The 22,065-nt window shown below is 43.2% G+C and overlaps 1 protein-coding gene across 2 annotated transcripts in view; it reads left to right on the top strand.

Moving 5' to 3' along the window:
* Positions 1-22,065, top strand: part of CNOT10 (CCR4-NOT transcription complex subunit 10) — a 44,952-nt gene that overhangs the window by 7,337 nt on the left and 15,550 nt on the right. The window contains exons 4-13 of one of the 2 annotated variants that reach the window (XM_080934532.1): positions 2,857-3,007; positions 6,121-6,263; positions 7,106-7,192; positions 7,896-7,979; positions 9,801-9,918; positions 13,200-13,349; positions 14,480-14,682; positions 16,567-16,688; positions 17,598-17,774; positions 19,770-19,847. In XM_080934532.1, coding sequence (XP_080790658.1) covers positions 2,857-3,007; positions 6,121-6,263; positions 7,106-7,192; positions 7,896-7,979; positions 9,801-9,918; positions 13,200-13,349; positions 14,480-14,682; positions 16,567-16,688; positions 17,598-17,774; positions 19,770-19,847 — 1,313 coding nt within the window. Of the gene's footprint in view, positions 1-2,856; positions 3,008-6,120; positions 6,264-7,105; positions 7,193-7,895; positions 7,980-9,800; positions 9,919-13,199; positions 13,350-14,479; positions 14,683-16,566; positions 16,689-17,597; positions 17,775-19,766; positions 19,848-22,065 lie in introns of both variants that reach the window. The other variant, XM_080934531.1, reaches the window with a different exon arrangement.

The following is a 22,065-nucleotide window of genomic DNA, read 5'->3' as shown; positions in this document are numbered from 1 at the left end:
GGCCAGTGACTGGTGCTGATCTAGTCTACACAGGCACTTCACACACCGGAACACACAGCAAGAATTTTAAATAAAATAAATAATACTACAGAAAGAGTTGCCTTTCTTTAGAAATGGAGTTTTCTCTATTTACAACACTTACCATTATGAAGATGGTGGATGACTGTTAGTGAAGGCTGTCTTGAGGTCAGCCAGAGCCCTTTCTCCCCTGTGAAGTTGCCTGCTCTGTCAGGCTCACCGTGTCGGTGATTACGGTCTGATTATGAACTACTGCGGCTGTGAAGGTTCTGTGTCATCCAACACCAAGGCTGTCAAAGCCTTGTGTACTAAACCACTGCATGATGTGAGGGAAATGTCAATCTCAGAATTAATCTAAGAAAGTTAGACAGTACTTTTGTTTTAATTTTCTTCTTTTTTGAAATTTTTTAAAAATTATTTATTTTCATTTGATTGCATGTATATCTGTGTGAGGGTGTTGGATCCCCCGAAACTGGAGTTAAAGATAGTTGTGAGTGGCCATGTAAGCATTGGGAATTGAACCTGGGTCCTCTAGAAGAGAAGCCAGTGCTTTTAACCACTGAGCCATCTCCAGCCCATGTTTAATTTCTATAATGGCAAAGAAATGTTAGAGTGGCTAGAATTCTAGTTACATGTGTTGTACACAATTAGAGACTTGTTGCAAAATGTAAAGAGGTTTTAGGCCAGCCAGGTTTACAAAGCAAGTTATAAGTCAAGCCAGGGCTACCTAATGAGACCCTGTCTCAAAAATACATACAAACAATAATCCAGGCATGTGGTGCATACCTTTAATCCCAGCACCCAGGAGGTACAACTCTATTAATTTTAGGACAGCCAAAGCTATATAGGGAAACCATGTTTTCAAACAAAAAGTAATGATAATAAAATATAAACCTGGTCTATAATCTCAACAATTGATAAGCTAAGGCAGGAGGATTGCTGTGTTTTTGGAAGTTATCCTGGGCTATATAGAATGAGACCCATCTCAGAAATTTTATTTAAAAAAAAAAAAATCAGAAAGATGTACTGGAGAGGGCTTAGCATTTAGAGTTAGAGTACTCAACGCTCTTGCAGAGAGAACACCTCGTTGGTACTCATGTGGGATCTGACAGGCATGCTTTGTACCATACACACATGCATACAGGTAAAACAGTCACATACAAAATAATTAAACCTAAAAGTGGGCAGGGAGAAGAAAATGAAAATGTTGGGCCAATGAGATGGCTCAGAGTGTAGACAAATTTGTGACACAAGCCTGTCCTCTGGGCGCCATACATTACTGTGACATCCACCCTCCTCCTCAATTGTGTGCTCCCAGGAATAGTGTAGTCATCTTCATAGAATGTCACTGTCTTAGGTCTGGAGAGAGGGGTCAGTGGTTAAGAGCACTGGCTGCCTTTTTTTTTTTTTTAAGAGGACCCAGGTTTGATTCCCGGCACCCAGATGGCAACTCAACAACTATCTGCAATTCCAGTTCCAAGGGATCCATTGCCCTCCCCTGCCCACTGTGGGTACCAGGCACACGTGCACAAACTTACATGCAGACAAAACATCTATTTACATTAAAGATAAGATAGGTAGGTAGATTGATTTTTTTTTTTTTTGTCATGATTGGGGGAGGCTATCAGTTAGTTGTAGATTCTCATAAACTCTAGCAAAGCCCATAAAAGTTTATTATAGAGGCTGAAGAGGTGCTTAGTGGTTAGAAGCACTGGATGCTGCTCTCCCAGAGGACCCGGATCTGGTTCCCAGCATCCAGGTGGCAGCTTACAACTGTCTATAACTAGCTCCCAGGGATCCAATACCCTCCCTTTGCCTTTGAGGTGTACATGCAGGCAAACACTCATACACTGAAATAAAAACAAAACCCTTTAAAGGCTTATTCTAACCACCAACCGCAATGCAGCTGCTTGGTTTTTGTTGCTTGGTTTTTTCTTTTTTTCTTTTTTTTTTTTTTTTGTTTTGTTTGTTTTTTTTAACATACTATTTTTTTCTATGGGACCGAGCCTTAGAATATACTCTTGGTCTTGGACAATCTAATTAAGACTGATCTCTCTCATCTATGAGATAAAGATCTCTGTTCTCACTGTGTAGCTTTGACTGGCCTGGAACTTGTTATGTAAGCCAGACTAATGTAAAAATGTTAAAATGTTTTAACAGAATTTTAATGTCTATGAAACAGATGGGTTTCTTTGTAGTATTTTTTAATTTTTTATTATTATAGGTAAGTACACTGTAGCTGTCTGCAGACACACCAGAAGAGGGCATCAGATCTCATTACAGATGGTTGTGAGCCATCATGTGATTGCTGGGAATTGAACTCAGGATCTCTGGAAGAGCAGTCAGTGCTCTTAACCGCTGAGCTTTCTTTCCAGCTGGTTCCTTTGTAGTATTGAGGACTAATTAAAACCTGGGGGTATTGTTTTGTATTTTGTTTTTTCAGACAGGGTTTCTCTGTTGATCTTGCTGTCCTTGAACTCACTCTGTAGAGCAGGCTGGCCTGGAACTCAAGGATTTGACTGTCTCTGCCTCTCAGTGGTAGGATTAGGGCATGTGCCACAAGCCTGACTAAGGTGCTACTGCAGTGTAGGAAAACCAAAATTAGGTGTGCTGGAGCTGGGTGTGGCGACACTTCTGCACTCAACAGCTATTCAGAAGACTGACCTGGAACTCACTGTGTAGCCGTGGCTGACCTTCACTTGTGTTAGTTTTCCTGCCTCAGCTGTAGCTGCTGAGATTACTGGGGTGTGTCACACACCCAGCTGAATTCTTTGCTCTTTGCTGTTTACCGATTGTTTCCTTGCTGTTAGAGCACGTTCTTCCCGGATTCTTCTGCAGGTGCACTCAGCTGTGGAAGAGATGGATGGATTAGACGATGTTGAGAACAGCATGCTGTATTATAATCAAGCAGTCATTCTCTATCACCTGCGGCAGTACACTGAGGCCATATCTGTTGGTGAAAAACTTTATCAGTTCATAGAACCTTTTGGTATGTTGTCTCTTGAGCCAGAAATTTCCTCATCCTCTTTTTCTTGCAAATTTGTCTTTTGCTTTTCCCAGATGACCTAAATCAGAGCTATATGTCAACATTTAAAGGGAAAAAAGAATGGGAGAAATGCATAACTCAGTAGATGAGACCCTGTAAATATGAGGGCCTGAATTCAGTGCCTGGAACCCACATGCAAATAGCTGGGTCTGGTAATACATGGTTGTAATCCACTGCTGGGGAGGTGGACACAGGTGGATGTGTTCAGATTGCTGGCCAAATGACCTGGCTTTCTTAATGAGCTCTAGGCTAGTGTGATACTTGCCTCAGAAAACTAGAGTCAGGGACCGGAGAGATAGTTCAGTAGGTAAGAGCACTGGCTGTTCTAGTGCATGGGTTCAATTCCCAGCACCCACATAGCTGCTCAGAGTCATCTGTCACTCTGAGAAGATCTGATGCCTTCTGGCCTCATCAGGCACCTGACATACATGGAGTGCACAGACACACATGCGGGTAGAACACCTAAAGTGTACAACAGCAGAGATTCCTGTCTTCCTCACACATGTACACACATACCCAACTACACACGTGTGCACACATAGAAAATGACCAAAAGCAACAGAACTGTCTCAATGTTCTCAATTTGGTTTTAGGCTAGAGAAGGCCAGTTTTCCTTTAGCACTCCTTTCCCACCTGAGTTTTAAAGGTCCCCACGTGCTGTCACATGCCTGTAATCCTAGCCTTCTGGACTCGTTCAGTGTCATCCTCTGATACGTGCTTGGTTTGAGGCCAGCCTGGGTGGGCTTCAAGAGACCCTATCAAAAAGGAAGGAAGGGACAAAGAGGGAAGGGCTAAAACGAACTGTTGGGTAGTAGAAAGAATTCTTGTCTCTTCGCTGATGAATACTCCCATAGGGACCTGAAGCCTTTCTTACCTTAATTTACATGAAAGATTAGGTGGGCTGGACAAATGGCTCCGTGGGTTCCAGTACATGCTTTTGTAGAAGACTGGGTTTGGTTCCCAGCCCTACATGGCAGACAACAACTGCCTGTAACTTCAGTTCCAAGCGAGCCAATGCCCTGTTGCGGTCTCAATATGCACCAGGAATACACATATACACGAAGAATTTTTTTTTTGTCATTTTACATGTGTGTAAACAGGTGTGTAGTTGAGTATGTGTGTACATGCGTGTGGAAGACAAGAATCTCTGCACCAGGAATACACATATAAGATTCATGTACATAAAATAAACATTTTTAAAAAGAGCATTTTGGAATGCTAGAGGACAGTGGAGTGTTTCTGTTCTCTGTCTGTGTTTGCATACTGACCATGGCCTTGAGTAGTGTTGAGCAGGTGAGGGCTGAGGATTAGGAAGGAGTCACCAGGTCAGCAGCAGGCTGGCTCATGGTTAGAGAGCAACCCTGCTCTCCAGCCTTCATGCAGCCTGCTCTTTCTAGTAGGTTCAGATTGCTAGTGAGAACGACAGACTTATGAGCACCTGTCTGTTGATGGGCACTGTACAGCGGGTGGTGGACTGTGCCGATGCCTCCCTGGCACCTGGGAAGAACATATGTAGGGTTCCTTTGACAGCTAGGTGAGCACTTGATAACTGACTCTCTGAACTGTTGACTTGTTTGTTTCTTCAGTCCTGACAGCTTGGTGACTTGTAGGCTGGCCAGGAGCAAGGCACTCGTAGGGACTGTGTGACTAGGGACTGATCCCCTCCATGAAACTCCAGGTTGAATGGGACCTCACTGTGTATCGAGAGCATTGACAGTGTTTTCTGAATTTCTCCATCAGTTCACAGCATGCTGTTAATGCTGAAAGAATATAAACTTGGTATTAAGTCATTTAGACAAATGTATTTTTGTGAATATTATGGTTTTAGTTTTTCTATTTAAAAATTACGTATTCATATTTTTACTTATGTGTGTTGGGGATATGTCTCTTTGTGGGTATGTGCACATGCATAAAGATGCCTAGAAGTCAAAGGCATCTAGTACCCTAGAGCTAGAGTTATGTGTAACTGTGAGCTGCCTCATGTGGGTGCTGGGAACCAAGTTTGGGTCCTCTGGGTGAGCAGCGAACTCTCTTACCCTTGGAGCCTCCTCCCTAGCCTTTCTTTCTGAGATAGATGCTTACTATGTAGTCTGGTTATGTGGACCAGCCTGGCCTGGAACCCTCAGGGATCTTCCTGCCTCTCCTGAGCGCTGGGATGAAAGGCATAGAACATCATGTGCAGCTAATTCTTTTTTTTTTAACTACTTGGGTTTTGTCTTCTTTTGAGCAGTTTTGGGTTCATAGCAAAATTGAGAGAAAAGTGCAGCTCTTTCCTATTGATTTTCTCATCAGCGTTCATAACTCCTCATAACAGCTGCCCTACTGACTGGGTTGGACAGTCCTGCCCTAAAACTCTGTTTTCTAGATGTCTTCTCTCCCACGGACACTGAGCTTTCTGCTCTCTTTACAGTTGGACTTCCAGAGTATCTGAGTTGTGACCCTGATTATTCATGTTCTTCACATAGCACATTTATTGAGTGCATAGACCAATGCTATGAACCAAGCATGGCTCGAGTGTGGGGTGTAGCAGTGAGCTAAAAGGGAAATTGTGACCCTTGTCACTGGTATTGAAGAAAGAGCAACACAGACATATGAGATAGCTGCATGCTGTGAAGTAGTGCCAAAATCAGCTACGAGGACAGAATTAACTAGGGACTTTCAGATTCAGTAACCGAGCAAAGCCTCTGACCCGCCATGTATACTCTGGTACATGTATGCACACGCACACATGCACACACACACACACACACAGAGTGTCACACTAGAATAAATAAAAATTGGAAGTTTAGTGGTATGTGCAGGTACTGGAGTTGAGGCTTCTTCCCACTACATGGCTGACGTCATACAGGCTGTACAAGGAACACTTGGTCACTGACTCCCGTGAAAGGGCTGGAGACCCGGGTAGAGTGGTGGTGCTGGGATAGCATGCTGCTTCCAGTCATGGCTCCAGTGGCATCCTTCGCTTGAGTGAAGATGTGCTTTATTTTGCAGAGCCGCATCCTGTTAATGGGTAAGCAGAGATGTAACTTTTTCTATTTGTATGTTTGTTTTGCCAGAAGAAAAATTTGCCCAAGCGGTGTGCTTTCTGCTCGTAGACTTGTATATATTAACCCACCAAGCTGAGAAAGCTCTGCATCTCCTTGCTGTCCTAGAAAAAATGATTTCACAGGGTAGCGGCAACAAAAATGGGAAGAATGAGGTGAGTTCCAGGCATTGGACTTGGAAGTGTGACCAGTGCTGTTGTGTGAGATAGTATCCTGGCAGCTCATGGAGATGGAATTCACAGAGACTAATGTCTGTCTGACCCTTGTAAGCTGCCTTGTAAAAATGTTCCATTTATTAACGTTTGCATGTTTTCCATCTGTAACCCAGCAAGTGTATGTTAGAGATTCCAGTTGAATGCTCTCGGCATTATTCAGAAACTCTGTGTTGTAAGATATTTCATTTTGTATTTGTTACTTATAATATTTGGTGAACTAGGCCTTAGTTCAGTAGGTGTGTGTGGTAGGTTCTGATCTGACGGGATAGGAACACTGCACATGCAGTCCTTGTCCTCTGGGCCCTGTGCTGGGACGGGGCAGATGGAGTGCAGTGGGATCACAGAAAGGAAAACAGTTGGGGAAATCTCCAGAAATTGAGTATTTGATTTGAATATTCAAGCAGTCTGACATATGAGAAAAGGAGGGATGGAGCAGAGTAACTGGTAGAGAAAACAGCACAACAGGGTGAATGGTGGAGAACCAGAAGGGAGCAGTGTCTGGAAGTATGGGGAGTGGGGACTTTAGTGGTGTTGGCAGTGTTTATACGGAGACAGGGTCTTGGGTCTTACAGGGTGGTGATTTGTAAATGGGTCCATGGTTATGTTCACCTGTTAGGCATGACACTTGTCTAAGTCCCTAGGAGTGGGCTCTGCAATTTCTTTTTTTTCCAATCTTTCAATTTGGAAATGGTCTCTGAGTAATTGGGCACTTTGTACTTAGCTCACCTGGAAATCAGTTACAGTCACAACTATTTGATTGGTTTTGTTTCCCTATCTTATAGACTGGCAATAACAGCAGCAAAGACGGATCCAATCCTAAGGCTGAGAGTGCAGCTCTAATAGAGGCTGCCAAGTCCAAGATACACCAGGTATGCACGCACGCTTGCTCACAAGATGGGCGTGTGAGAAGCAGTGTGAGGTGCACGTGAGCACTAACTCAAGGCCCGGTGCTTCCTCAGGTTGAAAGGCTTGGAGCTGAGAGTGTAGTTATCCCTCTAAATACATTTTGCTTGAGATGGATACATTCTAACTTCTATAAGTTACTGTATAGAAGTTTGAAGTAGCCTACAGTATATGATAAAGTAATATATGAAATTAAATTATCTTGTGCAGATTTGGATTTGTAGGTTTTGCTTAGTAGTAGAATGATGAACTAGAATGCACAAAACCTTAATTTCTTTTCTTTTTATTTTTTTTAAGATTTATTTTTATTTATATGAGTACACCATAGTTGTCTTCAGACACACCAGAAGAAGGCATCAGATCTCATTACAGATGGTTGTGAGCCACATGTGGTTGCTGGGAATTGAACTCAGGATCTCTGGAAGAGCAGTCAGTGCTCTTAACCACTGAGCCATCGCTCCAGCCTGAAACCTTAGCTTTATCTCCAGCACCAAAAAGAAAAAGAAAAAGGAAACAAATATTTAAAATAATTTTAAAGTTGCATTTGCATGTGACTGGCGTTTGACTCTGTTGTATGCAAATGAGATTTAATGTCCTGGACTGGCAAGCCAAACTTGCTCATGTATAACTGACCCACACCTCTTATGTGTCTTCATTTCTCATTGGCAGTACAAAGTCAGAGGGTACATCCAGATGAAGTCCCTGAAGGCATGCAAAAGGGAAATCAAGTCTGTCATGAACACAGCTGGAAATGTAAGTTCTTCCTGGACTTTGCTCTTGATTATCAGTTTCTGGTTTCTTATTTAGACTGAGAATTTGTCAGTTTGCAAAGGTAAAACACATGTCTGTAACCCCAGCTCTGAGGGGGACAGGAAGATTTTGGACTTGCTGGCTTCCAGCATTCCATTGGAAACATGCTCCAAGTTCAGTGGGAGGCCTAGCCTCTACAGACTCAGCAGAATAGGACACTTGCTGCTTTCTTGTGGCCTCTGCACACGGGCGGCACATACACCTACACACACACACACACACACACACACACACACACACACCTACACACACACACACACACACACACACACACACACATACACATGCACTCGAGTAAAGAAATCTTGGGCTATTTGTGAGGACAGAAGAGTTGTAGTTTGTTTTTGTTTTTTTTTTTTTGCTTTTGTTTGGGGTTTTTTTTTTGGCTTTGGTTTTAGTTTTGGTTTGGTATTTGGAGATGGGGTTGCTCTGTTCCCTGGCCGTCCTGGAACTCACTCTACAGACCAGAAGTGCGTCCCGAGCTCTGGGATTAAAGGTGTGCACTACATTCACCTGCTAATAAATCTTATTTTTTAAAACTGATAATTGTTGTGCAGTTTACTGATTGTACCTGAGGCCATGAACGTTTGAAAAACTTCTATCCAGAATAATCCCTAAGACTACAATCGCTTAGTGATCAGAAGATCTCTGGGCTGACAGAAGGCCAGACAGAGAGAGAAAGGACTAGACCATAGACAGAGAGCATGTTTATGAGGGGATGGAGTTTCTCAAAGTACAGTGTCCAGACCTTTGTGTGCATTTGCATTCTAAACCAGTTCTCTCTGGAGGCCCCTCAAGTGTGAAGATTTAATGAGAGTGATATGAACTCCAGGTCAAGAATTTTGGAATAGAAAGATTGGTGCCTACAAACAGAACTTTGTTTGGAATTTCTCCTGTTCATATAGTAACATAGTTTCTTTTTACACTTGCAAAAATAACTGGTTATTAGAAATTAATGAAAAGAACTTGAATTCTAAGAAAGGAAAAAGGTTGGGGATAGCTCAGTGATACAGCACTGGCCTAGCACTACACAGTCGTCCTTGGGTCTAGCCTCAAGCTCAGACACACACACACACTCACACACGCACGATACAGAAGGATACAATTCTATCTAAGAGGTGGAGGCAGGAGGATCAAGAATTCAAGGCTAGCTAGCCTGGGATGAAGTGTGGAGAAATGACTACAGTTAAAAGAGCACTCGCTGCTCTTGCAGTGGGAGTTTGATTCCCAGTACCCACATCAGGCAGCTCACACTTCCTGTAGCTCCAGTTGTAGGGGACCTAAAACCCTCCTCTAACCTCCAGTAGCACTGGACTCTAGTACACAAACTTTTAGACATATACATTTAATAATAAGAAGTGAAAACAAGGGGCTGGAGAGATGGCTCAGTGGTTAAGAGCACTGACTGCTCTTCCAGAGGTCCTGAGTTCAAATCCCAGCAAATCTTTTTTTTAAGAAGCAAAAAAGGCTTAGGCAGAAGATCACATGAACATAGAGTAGGCTGGGTGCAGGGAGGATGCAGGGTGTGAAGACAGTCCTAATATTCTGCGTATATAAGTTAGTGATTTTTTTTTTAAGGTGGACACTCAATAGGCTTTTCTCGTTGAGATTTTGGTATTTTAAATAGCATGCCAGTGAGCATGTTTTCTGTGGCATGATTCAGTGATTGATTTATGTCCTAAACACTTCCGTGCACAGCAGTGTGTCACAGTCGTGCAAAAGACAACCGAAAACAAACATTAAATCACTTATATTCCTTTACAGTCTGCGCCTTCCCTGTTTCTTAAAAGCAATTTTGAGTACTTAAGGGGCAATTATCGGAAAGCGGTGAAGCTGTTAAACAGTTCAAACATTGCCGAGCATCCAGGCTTCATGAAAACAGGTAAAAGAAAACCGTAAAATGTTAGTTGTTCTCTTCCTTATTGCTTTGGTTCCCCACACACACACACACCACAGGTTTCTTCAGTGACTTCCTTTCATTTTTTAGGTAAAAATGTTTTAAGCCTGGTGTGGTATGGTAGGTCGCATACTCTGATCCCATCGCTGGGAAGACTGGGGCAGAGATTCTTGAATTTGAGGCTAGCCTGGGCTGCCTTTCAAAAGTTTTCATGGGCTAGAGAAATGGCTCAGTGGTTAAGGGCACTGACTGTTCTTCCATTGGTCCTGAGTTCAAATCCCAGCAACCTTGTGGTGGCTCACAACCATCTGTAACGGGATTCTATGCCCTCTTCTGGTGTGTCTGAAGATAGTTACTGTGTACTATTATAACTATAATAAATCCTTTTTTTTTTTAAGGTTTTCCTATTCCTGCAGAAAAATTTATTGAGATTTTAGTGTATACATTGTTTCCACATTGAAAGAGAGCGCAATATCTTTGCTTTATTTTTAACCTTATCTTTTCCTGTTCCATCTTGTGTGTGAATGCTCGGGGGTTTGGTTTTGTTTTGGGTTCAGTTCAGATGCATACATAACCTGTACTACAAACCTTCACCTTGCCGTAGTTTGTTGTCTTGAGTTCACTGGAGAGTGGAGAATGTCTCTGCTTTCCTGTTGCACATTCTTTTAAACAACCACTCCAATTCTCCTGGGTCTGTGTAGTTTCGTGTCTTATGCATCATGTACCCCAGGCTTGCTCTATATGGTGCCTTTCAGATGATCTTGAGTTTTTTGGTCCTGTACCTCAGTGGTAGAAGTACAGGCATGTGCCACCACACCTGTGAGTGTGACGTTAGGATTGATCCCAGGCCTCTCGAGTGCTAGGAAGCACCATCCTAGTAAACCACATCCCCAGCCTATTCCCCTGGATTTTATTTCTGATGTTTTTGTTGTGGTATAAATCAATCTGTCAAATCACACAAGTTCTCTGTGAAGAAAGTCTGTTGCGGGTCAAGAGCTGGACATGAAGTGGGCATTGAGTCAGTATGGTTGTCTAGGTTGTGTTTTCTTGTTCCGAATGTTGAAATCCTTAATTTTTATCCATTATATTAATTTGAGTTTTGTTATTGATAAAATATGCTTATTAAAGGATATTTAGAAAATAAAAGTGTAACTTAAATTGTCCATGTGCCATGCCTGGAATGAGTCTATTGAAACATTTTACTCTTGTCTCTTGTTTGTCTTTTCTTTGAGATAGGACTTTGCTGTGCAGCCCAGGCCAGCCTTCCTCTTGCTGTCTGATTCCTGAAACAGCTTTTCCATCACCGAACTAAATTCCCAGTCCATTTCTCTTCTTTTTAATATTACTGCCTCATTTAAAGCTCAGAGCATACAGCCTTGGTAATTTGGCAGTGAATATCCTGTTACTAACTGATCTTAATCTGTTCTTTCATGTCATGAGGGTAAAGTAGGGCATGCTAGTTAGTACATTTATTTCAGTTTGTTTTGTCTTGGGACAATCTCACTGTATAGCTCTGGCCAGCCAATAACTCAGATCTGACTCACTCTACCTCCCTACTACTGGGATTAAAGGTGTAGACGCCTTACCCACATTCACAGACAGCAGCTATCTTTAACTACCTGTGTAACCAAGGATAATGTTGAACTTTGATGTTGCCCCCCCTCAAGTGCAGAGATTATAGGCATGTGCTATATCACCTGCTACCACACAGGCCTCGGTAAGTGGTTTTGGGATGCTCATTCAGAAAGTGAAAGCTAAGTTTAGGTTCTTTTCTTTAAATCAAAGAGAAAAAAATATCTACTGAGGTAAAGCATTGGAATGTAAAAATAAAAGCACAGACAGCTCAGTGGTTAGAACTGCTGATTGTTCTTCTAGAGGACCTGGTTTCAATTCCCAGCAGCCACTTGTCTGCTCACAGTTGCCTGTAACTCCAAGATCTAACACCCTCACATACACATACATGCAGGCAAAACACCAATGCAGATTAAAAATAAAAATAAAAAGGCAGAAAGAAACAAGGGTGAATATTCTACTTTAGCAAAGAAGGCTTGCTTGAACATTACCCACAGTCTTGATTTGGCCACAAAAAAAATGTTCAGTTTTTGTGATTAAAAACACAGACATGTGTTAGCATACACCTTTAGTCCTAGCACGTGAGAGACAGAGATCCATGTGAGTTCAGGGCTGGCCTTGTCTACAGAGTGAGTTCCAGGACACCCAGGGCTACACAGAGAAATCCTGTCTTGAAACAAAACAAAAACCATACAGATCAAGTCACAGAACAAGTGACAACTGTTGGTGGGCATAAATATTTGAAACATGTGACAAAGGCTTCTGTGACAGTTTCTGACTTATTAGTCAAAGGGCAACTGATAGGCCTAATGAGATAATGCATAAAGTAAGAAATAATGCCCAGTTGGGTGTGGCAGATGACACCTGCAATCCCCACACTCCAGAGGCTGAGGCAGAGAGATTGCCAGAGTCCCAAGCCATCCTCAGTCCCATAGTGGGTTGTTGGCCACCAGGACCAGTGCAAGACCCTCTCCCAATAGTGAGAACAGGGCCCCAGCAGTCGGGAGAGTTCTCTATCATACGTAAAGCCCTGGCTTTCATCCCCACCCAGTACCACACAGACCAGGTGTGCTGGTGTCTGTCTGTGATCCCCACACTCTGGGAGGTAGAGGCAAGAGAATTAGAAGGTCATTCTCAACTACGGGTGGCCTTTTCTGCACAGGGCCCTGTCTGAGGTGGTTGGCAGTGTGATGGGTGGGAGATAGAGGCATGAGCTAACAGACACTTGGGTTTAAGCTGAAGCAGGGTCTGTAGACTGCTCGACTGCACACATTCTCCTTGTTCCTAACGTGTTCTAGCTGTTTCCATCTGTTCCCGTGTGTGCACGTTCAACTCGGGACTTTAGACATGCTGAGCCAGCTCTCTACCATTGAGCTGAACTCCAGCCTCCCATGTTCAGATCCTTTACGGTTTGCAGTTTGTTCAGGATTTCAGTTTGGATGTATGGCATATATATTAAGTTGCTGGGTTTTTTTGTCTCTTGCTTAAAAAGAAATGAGATGATAAAAGAGTATTCAGGGTTGTTTAGAAATCCACCAAGACAGGGCATCACCCTGTCCAGCCCTTGGGTTTGAACTGTAGGGACTAAATGACTTTCCAAATAGGTTAGCTAACTGACAGCAGCTAGGTTTGCTGTTAATGTGAGGGACTGCAAACACAAATACTGTGGATAAAGCAGTTTATGTTGTTTTCAGGTGAATGCTTGAGATGCATGTTCTGGAATAATCTTGGTTGTATCCATTTTGCCATGAGCAAGCACAATTTGGGGATTTTCTACTTCAAGAAGGCTCTACAGGAAAATGACAATGTCTGCGCCCAGCTCAGCGCAGGCAGCACTGATCCAGGTAAACTAGTACTAGGGACCTGCAGTGTCCTGCTTGAGACACACGGGTGAAATAACAACAGTTGGGGGAGGGATCTGGTGGGTAGGAGAAACATTCAGGGCTTGGAGGTCAGGTTTTGCTTTAAGATGTCATAATCAAAAGAATAGCAATTGGGGGCTGGAGAGATGGCTCAGCAGTTAAGAGCACTGACTGTTCTTCCAGAGGTCCCGAGTTCAATTCCCGGCAATCACATGGGGGCTCACAATCATCTGGAATGGAATCTGATGCCCTCTTATGGTGTGTCTGAAGGCAGCTACAATACTCACATACATTAAATAAATGAATCTTTAAAAAAAAAAAAAAGCAAACATCCAGGCAAAGATGTAAGGCATGTGGACAGACTTAGTTCTGAAGAGTAACTCAAACCTTAGAAAGCAAAGATGAGATACTGGAGCAAGAGCTCTTTCAGGGAGCTTCAGTTTAGGTAAAAGACCCTCCCTGCAAGAATAAGACAAGGATGACTGAAAGAGATTTGTTATGAACTAGATGGTATGCCATCCAGTGTTGATTAGTCATTAGGGTTTTGGACTGTGGATTAGCAGTATTACAAACTGTTGACAGAACTTCACAAGTAATGGTTTGGTGGCATCTGATAGCATTAAAGCAACTTGCTGAAGTTTGTAATTTATGTTTAGATTATATGGATCTTTGGTCAGAAATGCTTAAAATCAAGAAACTTTCTGATTTTTAAAGTCATAAACACCGATTTAATTGGTGAAAAGTATATTTTAAATGGCAAGTGGTCTATTGTAGACTGTGAGTCACTGAGACAGTGTAGCACATGGTAACAGAACGGCCAAACGTTCTGAAGTAGGGCAAAGTGCTGTAAGGTTCAGGAAGCCAGTGACTCACCTGGAGCAGCACTGCCAGAAGAGCTGACACAAGCAAGGACACCTCTGTCCTTCCTAGCACAGACTCTCACACGACTGGCAAACACTTGTGGAGTTGGGCATGGAAAAGCCACCTCAGAGAGCTGTTACAGTTTCACGTTGGAGTCACTGGAACTAAACATGGGCGTGTTACTCAGGAGAGCAAAGGCCTTCAGTACAACTAAACCTTAATATGACCTATTCTCCAAATTTTACCACAAGGCAAAAAGTTTTCTGGAAGACCAATGTGTACATTGCTGACCAACAAAAGGTATGAGCTGCTGTATAACTGTGGGATCCAGCTGCTGCACATCGGGAGGCCCCTTGCTGCCTTTGAGTGTCTCATTGAAGCTGTTCAGGTGTATCATGCCAATCCTCGGCTTTGGCTACGGCTGGCTGAGTGCTGCATTGCTGCCAATAAAGGGGTGAGTAGTGCTTGGGCCGCTCTTTGAACAGCTGTTTCTCCTCTTCTACGCTTGTTACATGGAAAGCAAAAGATACTTGGGAATCAGTCTTCTGCTAACAGTTGCTTGCTTAGCTCTAAATCTTGGCCAAGGCTTGATGCCAGTGAGGAGTCTGTGTCAGAGCAGCGGAGGCTCCTGCCGGGCCTGGGCTGTGCTATCCTCAAGCGTGAGGTGGTCAGAGAGCACCTGGTTCTGACAAGTATGGACAGGTACAGTAAGCAGCTCTCCCTCCAGTGACATGCGTGACAGTCGCTTATTCTCTCTGACACACCGGCTCGGTGTCTACAAATGGGCTGCCCCGAATTGTTATTTCTAGGTTACCTCTGGTTGAGCGGGGTCAGGGTGAATTGGTTGAGATTAAAAACTACCAGGTGTCTGAGTTCCTCTCACCTCTTCCCACATTCCCTTGGTATGTGAAGGTTGGCGCACTTGGCTTCCTAAGGCTTGCCTGGCACTCCTGCCCACCATAGGTTAAGGATGTTGAGGTTCTTCACTGAGCAGCATTTTCTGATGAGCAGGTGAAAGACCCAAGGGTTTAAAAGAAGCCTGTGTGCAGGGCAGTTTCACATCCAGTGTTTAAGTTGTTGACTCGAAAGCATCAGAGAGGGAACTAATGCTCTTGTAAGGTATTGAGAGAGGGAGGGAGGGAGGGAGGGCCGGAGAGGGATCGAGCACGTTTGTACATATGATGGTTCAAACTCAGAGCTTGTGCATAACAGGAGAATATTCAACCATATAGTTTGGGGTTTTCATTGTTAGGGTTTATTTTTTTATGTATATGAGTGTTTTCCCTGCTTATATGTGTGCAGCCCATAGAGGTCAGAAAAGGTCATCAGAGCCCCTGAAACTTGAGTTGCCATGTGGGTGCTGGAAACAACCAGGATCCTCTGCAAGAGCAGCAAGTGCTCTAAACCACGGAGTCATCTCTGCTGTACTTTTAGTTCTTAAAAAGTTTTTACAAAAGATTTCAGGCAGAAGATTCTGTACCACACTGAGCATAGCTTAAACATACATCACCTCAAAGCCAGCCTCCACAAAAACCACACCTACTCTGACAAGGCCACACCTCCTAGTAGTGCCACTCACTGTGGCCAAACATTCAAACACAAAAGTCTATGGGGGCCATACCTATTCAAACCACCACAGTTCTGTTGAGAGATTTTGCCTCAATGAACAAATAGGAGAAAAACCTAGCACATCTCCGCATGTTACCCTCAGACCTCCAGACTCACAAATAGACACATATGCATCACACATGCAAACACACAGTGGGAGAAAATGTAGTTTCTCAAAGTGGCTGTGACAATAATCCTAGGACACAGGAAGTTGAGGCAGGAGGACTGCAAGTTTGAGGCCAGCTTGAACTATAGAACAAAAACCCTGTCTCACACACACTCTTAATAATTGTAAAATTTGGTGCTGGAGAGGTGGACATTTGTATCTCTTGCAAAGAATCCAGGGCAGGCTGATAGTAATCACATGGTACACAACTGTTGTAGATCAGGGCATCCAATGCCCTCTTCCTCTTCCACAGGCACCAGGCACACACATGGTACATATTCATATCAACAGGCAAACATTTATAAAACATAATAATTGGGGCTGGACAGATGGCTCAGAGATTGAGAGCACTGACTGCTCTTCCAGAGGTCCCGACTTCAATTCCCAGCATCCATCTCTAATGGAATCAATGATCTCTTCTGGTGTGTCTGAAAACAGCGACAGTGTACTCATATAAATAAAGAAATCTTTAAAAGGAAAACATAGTTGTAAATTGATTGGGCATATTTTATGCCATTTCTTATACTTTCTTTACATTTTATCTTAAACATTTTTGTTTTTTAGACCTCTGAGCAAGAAACTAAAGGTCTTCCTACCAAAAAGGGGATTGTACAGTCTATTGTTGGTCAAGGCTATCACCGTAAAATAGTTCTGGCATCACAGTCCATTCAGAACACTGTCTACAAGTGAGTATTTTGCCATGAGCCAGTGTGTGTCTGTCATAGCACTGTGACTGCTGTGGTTTTAGTGGGAAGTAGCTTGGGCTTGATCGTTTCACTGGAAGGAATTGCTCTGTGGTGGCATTTTATTGCTGCATCAGTAAACAGGCCCACACTGAGTGAGTCCGTCAACTGTAATTATAATATTTACAAGTAAAAAAAAATTATAACAATGTTGACCACGTGCTGACTTAGTTTTTAAGTTTTCTTCGGGGAGAGGCAAAGTTTTTAAGTGTTTTGTGGGATTTATGTGCACGACATACAGCCTGGTTCCCATGGAGTTCAGAAGAGAGCATTAAGTCTCCTGGAACAGTTACACATAGTTCTGAGGCACCGCGTGAGTGCTGGAAGTCAAACTGAAAGAACAGCCGGTGCTCCTAACCTCTGTCTCCAGCCCACCCCACACCCTTTGCATTCTTAACGGGCCTGTTCTGCCCTCTGCTCCCATGGCTTCACCTACAGTTCTATTGCATTAGCCCTGACAGTGCGGGAGTACTTGAGTCTCATCCTCTTCTATATATGTTTACGGTCCTTTGTAGTTTTATGTCTTGAGTGAGATTCAGGGTTGGGTTCTTTACCATTTGCTTATAACAGCTTTTGTTAAACTTTCTGTCCAGTAGAGAAAGTATTCAGTAACAGTTAATGTTTTATTATGTTGATAAAGGATTCTTCTGTCTAGTCACCAGGGAGTGCTACTATTTGAAAGGATTAGGAGGTGTAGACCAGGCTGGCTTTGAACTCACTGAGGTCTGCTGCCTCTGCCTCTGAGTGCTGGGATTAAAGGCTTGCGCCATAACAGTTAATGATTTCTTACAGCAGCAAAATTTGGTTTATTTTTCTATAGTCTGTTCAGCTTATTTCTCTTGTTCTTTGAAGTGATGGACAGTCTTCAGCCATTCCTGTAGCCAGTGTGGAGTTTGCAGCCATCTGTCTCAGAAACGCCTTGTTGCTGTTACCTGAAGAACAGCAAGATTCAAAGCAGGAAAACAGCTCCAAGAGCAGCAGCCAGCTTGGAGGGAACTCGGAAAATAGCGAGAGCAGTGAAACGTGCAGGTAACCATCCGTCTCGTCTGCCCCTTCTCTCCACTGCTGTGGTGAGCACTGTGGCTGAAAGCACCTTGGGAAGTGTCTTAAGACACCATGGCAACAGCAGTTCTTACCAAGTATTTAATCGGAGCCTACTTAGAGTTCCTGCGTAGTTCATTCTTGCCATGGTAGGGAGAGTGGTGGCACAGGCAGACATGGCCTTGTCTCAGCTGAGGTTCCCTCTTCCCAAGTTACTCTACAAAAAAACTAACCCATGTACCCCACTTGGCAGAAGTCCTTCAGGACTTCTTTAGCAAGCCTGTCTGTCCTTTAGATAGCTTCCCAGGCTTCAATCATCAGTTCCAAAATTCACTCATGCCAAAGAAGACCATTTCTGAAGAGCAGAAGCTAAGCAAGCAGAGCGCTTTGAGACAAGATATGCTCTTATTTCTTAAAGGAGCAGCTTTGAGTCCAGAGCCAGGTATGGTGGTGCACACCTGTAGCCCAGTTCTGGGAGGCAGAAGGACAAGTTGTATACTAGCCTAGGATATGTAACAAAACCCGTCTGAACAAATAGGAAAGAAGAGAAATACCGTTAGGTTAACGGTGGGGTGTGGGTGTCAGAGACAGCATTTTTTCCCCCATATTTATTGAATATCAGGAACCAGCCTGGGGTGAGGTGGAGTATGCCTTTAACCCTGCAGAGGCAGGCAGGCAGCCATGTGTGCACCATAGCATATGTACAATCACAAGTACTCACATACACATTTTTAAATGCCAGCTAGACATGGTGGCACACATCTTTTGTCACAGCAGTCAGGAGACAGAGGCAGACAGAGGTCAGCCTGGTCAACTTGACTTCCAGGATAGCCAGGGCCTTTAAACAAAACAAACCCTGTCACCAAAAAAAAAAAAAAAAAAAAAAAAAAGTGAAAAAGAAAAGTTTTTTCCCCCCCCAAATCAGCTTCAAATTTGTAATAAGCCTTCTGCCTCACCCTCCCTGGTACTGCTGAATCAGAGGTGTAAGCCACCATACCCAGATAGAAGCTCTGCTTTCTACATATTACTCTTAAATTGTGTCTCCATCACAACACCTCTTTTCTTATTACAAATTTTTAAGTATTCATTATAGAAAATCTAAGACAAGGTCTCACATAGACCAGGCTTACTCACTGGGTAGCTGAGGGTGACCTTGAACTTCTAATCCTTTGGCCATACTGTCCATATTTTGGGATTAAAGCCACACATCATCACGCCTGGCTTATGTGATGCTGGGAATGGGTTCTAGACTTTTCATGCATGTTAGACTAGCACTCTATTAGCTAAACCACAACCCCAGCTTATTTACTAAAGAGATTTTGAAGCTGCTGGAGAGGTGGCTCAGCTGTTAAGAGCACTGACTTCTCTTCCAAAGGTCCTGGGATCAAATCCCAGCAACCACATTGTGGCTCACAACCATCTGTAATGGGATCTGATGCCCTCTTCTGGTGTGTCTGATAGTGACAGTGTACTCATATACATACCATAAATAAATAAATATTAAAAAAGGAGGAGGAGGAGGAGGAAGAGATTTTGAGCTGGCCAGTGGTGGTACACACCTTTATTTCTAGTACTCAGGAGGATCTCTTGAGTTTGAGGCCATAGCCTGATCTACAGGGTGAGTTCCAGGACAGCCAGGGATACACAGAGAAATCCTGTCTGGAAAAATCAACCAAAAAACAAAAAAAGAAAGAAAAGCAAATTTTGAAGCAAAGTTAAAGTGTGTGAAGGTAATAGAGATGTTTTCAGGATTGTGTAAAAGTACTGTTGCATGCTAAGGGAACGCGGTAGTGCAGAGGTTGGTAGGACAGTAGGGTTGTATGGGGTTAGTATGTTTGTGGTGCCAGGTCTTCGCACATTCATTGATCCCATTTACATACTCTGTGTCAGAACTGGGTTGGCATGGCGGAGCAGGAACAGGAGAACAAATTGCACACTGGTTTGTTTCTTTTCATACCTGAGAGTCTTTCTCTATTTCAGCAGTAAAAGCCATGATGGAGATAAGTTCATTCCTGCTCCACCGTCTTCTCCGCTGAGGAAACAGGAATTAGAAAACCTCAAGTGAGTACCTAAGGCAGTGAGCACACTGTGCTTGACCTCATCACACCCGTGCATATGTACTATGGACATGCACACAGTGGGCCTGCACTGACTGGGACCTCTGCACAGCACTAGTCTTCTGTCTGTGAGTGTCCTACATGACCTGACAATCCAGCCTTCCTTTCCCCCACCTCATTGCTGAAGCTCCACGGGTGCTGGGAAGCAGTCAGGTCCCCACACTCACACAGCACGTGCTCTTACCCACCCTGTCAGCTGCACGCCCTGTCAGCTCATCTCAACAATTTGGGATGGGGAAGCTGTGGTGCTGGGGAGGTAGCCAAGGACTTGTGCATGATGGACAGGTGCTTCATCACTACCATTGAGCTAAGCCCCACCCCAAGTTATAAGAACCTGGTTGGCTCTTGTTGGACAACACTTTCTTCTCTGAAAAATAAGTTTTCTAGTGAGCTGAACAAAGGATTTTGGCTCATAAACAAACAAAAAAGACTAAAGAAAACAAAGATAAAGTCTCAAAAATAGGAGCTGAAGAGATGGCTCAGGGTTTAAGAGCACTAAATCTACCAAATATACTAGTCCAGTTCTGTGAGGCAGGAGGTCTGTCAGTCTGTCTGCCTCCGCCTCCCAAGTACTTTTGGGTTTGGGGTTTTGGTGGTGGTGGTGTTTTTTGGTTTTAATTTTTTAATATCATTGTGCCAGCAAGATGGTTTAGCCAGTAAAGACCTTCTTACGAAGTCATCCTCCTGTGCTTTGCAGCACTGAAGGCCATTCTCTGTTTCCAACACAGCCGATGTGGGCGAGTCATCCAGACCTTTTTTTTTTTTTTAAATATTTATTTACTTATTATATTTGAGTACATTGTAGCTCTCTTCAGACACACCAGAAGGCGGCATCAGATCCCATTACAGATGGTTATGAGCCACCATGTGGTTGCTGGGAATTTGAACTCAGGACCTCTGGAAGAACAGTGCTCTTAACCACTGAGCCATCTCTCCAGCCCACACTTGGTATTCTAACAGAGAACCCAGGCTCAGTTCCTAGCGCTGACTAGGAGCCTCACAGTTCTCTATAATTATACCCTCTTACCTTCAGGGTCACCAGATATGCTTGTGGTGCATACACATTCATACATAAAAGCAAAATGCTTATACACAAAAAATTAAGGTGACTAAAAAAAAAAAAAAAAAAAAAAAAAAAAAAAAAAAAGGAGAAGCTGCTGAAGAGATTGCTTCTTGGTGGTTAATAACATTTGCTTTTGTAGAGGACCTGGATTTGATTTCCAGCACTCATATGGTTACTCACAACCACCTGTAACTCTAGTTCCAAAGGATCTGATGACCCTTTCTGACCTCCATGGAAACAGGCATGTACATGGTGCATAAACATGGACAAAACATTCATACACATGAGATACTACAAACAAATCTTTGAAAATCACAAGTTTTGGGCTAGATGACTCAGAAGTTGAGTTCTCTTCCAGAGGCCCTGAGTTCAATTCCCAAGAACCACACAGTGGCTCACAACCATCTTTAATGAGATCTGGTGCCCTTTTCTGGCCTGCAGTCATACATGCAAGCAGAACACTGTACATAATAAATAAATCTTGAAAAAAAAAAGATTTATTGAAAAATAAAAACATGTTGCTCTCTTCCCGAGAACTGGTGTTCTGTTCCCAGCACCCACCAAGTAGTCCACAAACTACTGTAATTTTAGCTCAAGGGATCCAGTGCCCTTCTCTGGTCTCCAAGAGTTACTGCTCATATGTACATAACAATGCACACAATTAAAAATAATATCCAAAAAACAAACAAAAATGAGTTTAGGATGGTCCTTATATTCTAGGACTCGGTAGACAGAGGTAGACAGCTCTGATTTTGAGACCAGCCTGTTGTGTATAGCAAGTTCCAGACCAGCCCAGGATGTATGTAATGTTGACTGACAGAGTCTCAAAAAAAAAAAAAAAAAAAAAAAAAACTGGAGAGCTGACTTGGAGGTTAAGAGCACTGGCTGCTCTTCTAGAGGACATGGATTCGATTCCCAGCACCCATGTGGTAGCTCACAACTGTTTCTCCCAAAGAGTGAAAAGGCCACAGACCCAAATTATCATGGCCAAATTAATTAAGGCAAGCTTTTGTATTTGTGTACACAGGCTGCCTCGCCTGAAGATTGGGTTCACATTGGACATGGGGAAGACAAGGTTTTTATAGCTCAGGGTTAGGGT

This window comes from Micromys minutus (assembly GCF_963924665.1).
Source record: "Micromys minutus genome assembly, chromosome: 21".
NCBI lineage: Eukaryota > Metazoa > Chordata > Mammalia > Rodentia > Muridae > Micromys > Micromys minutus.
Note: the sequence above shows the minus strand (reverse complement) of the source record. Positions and strands in the feature narration are given on the sequence as shown.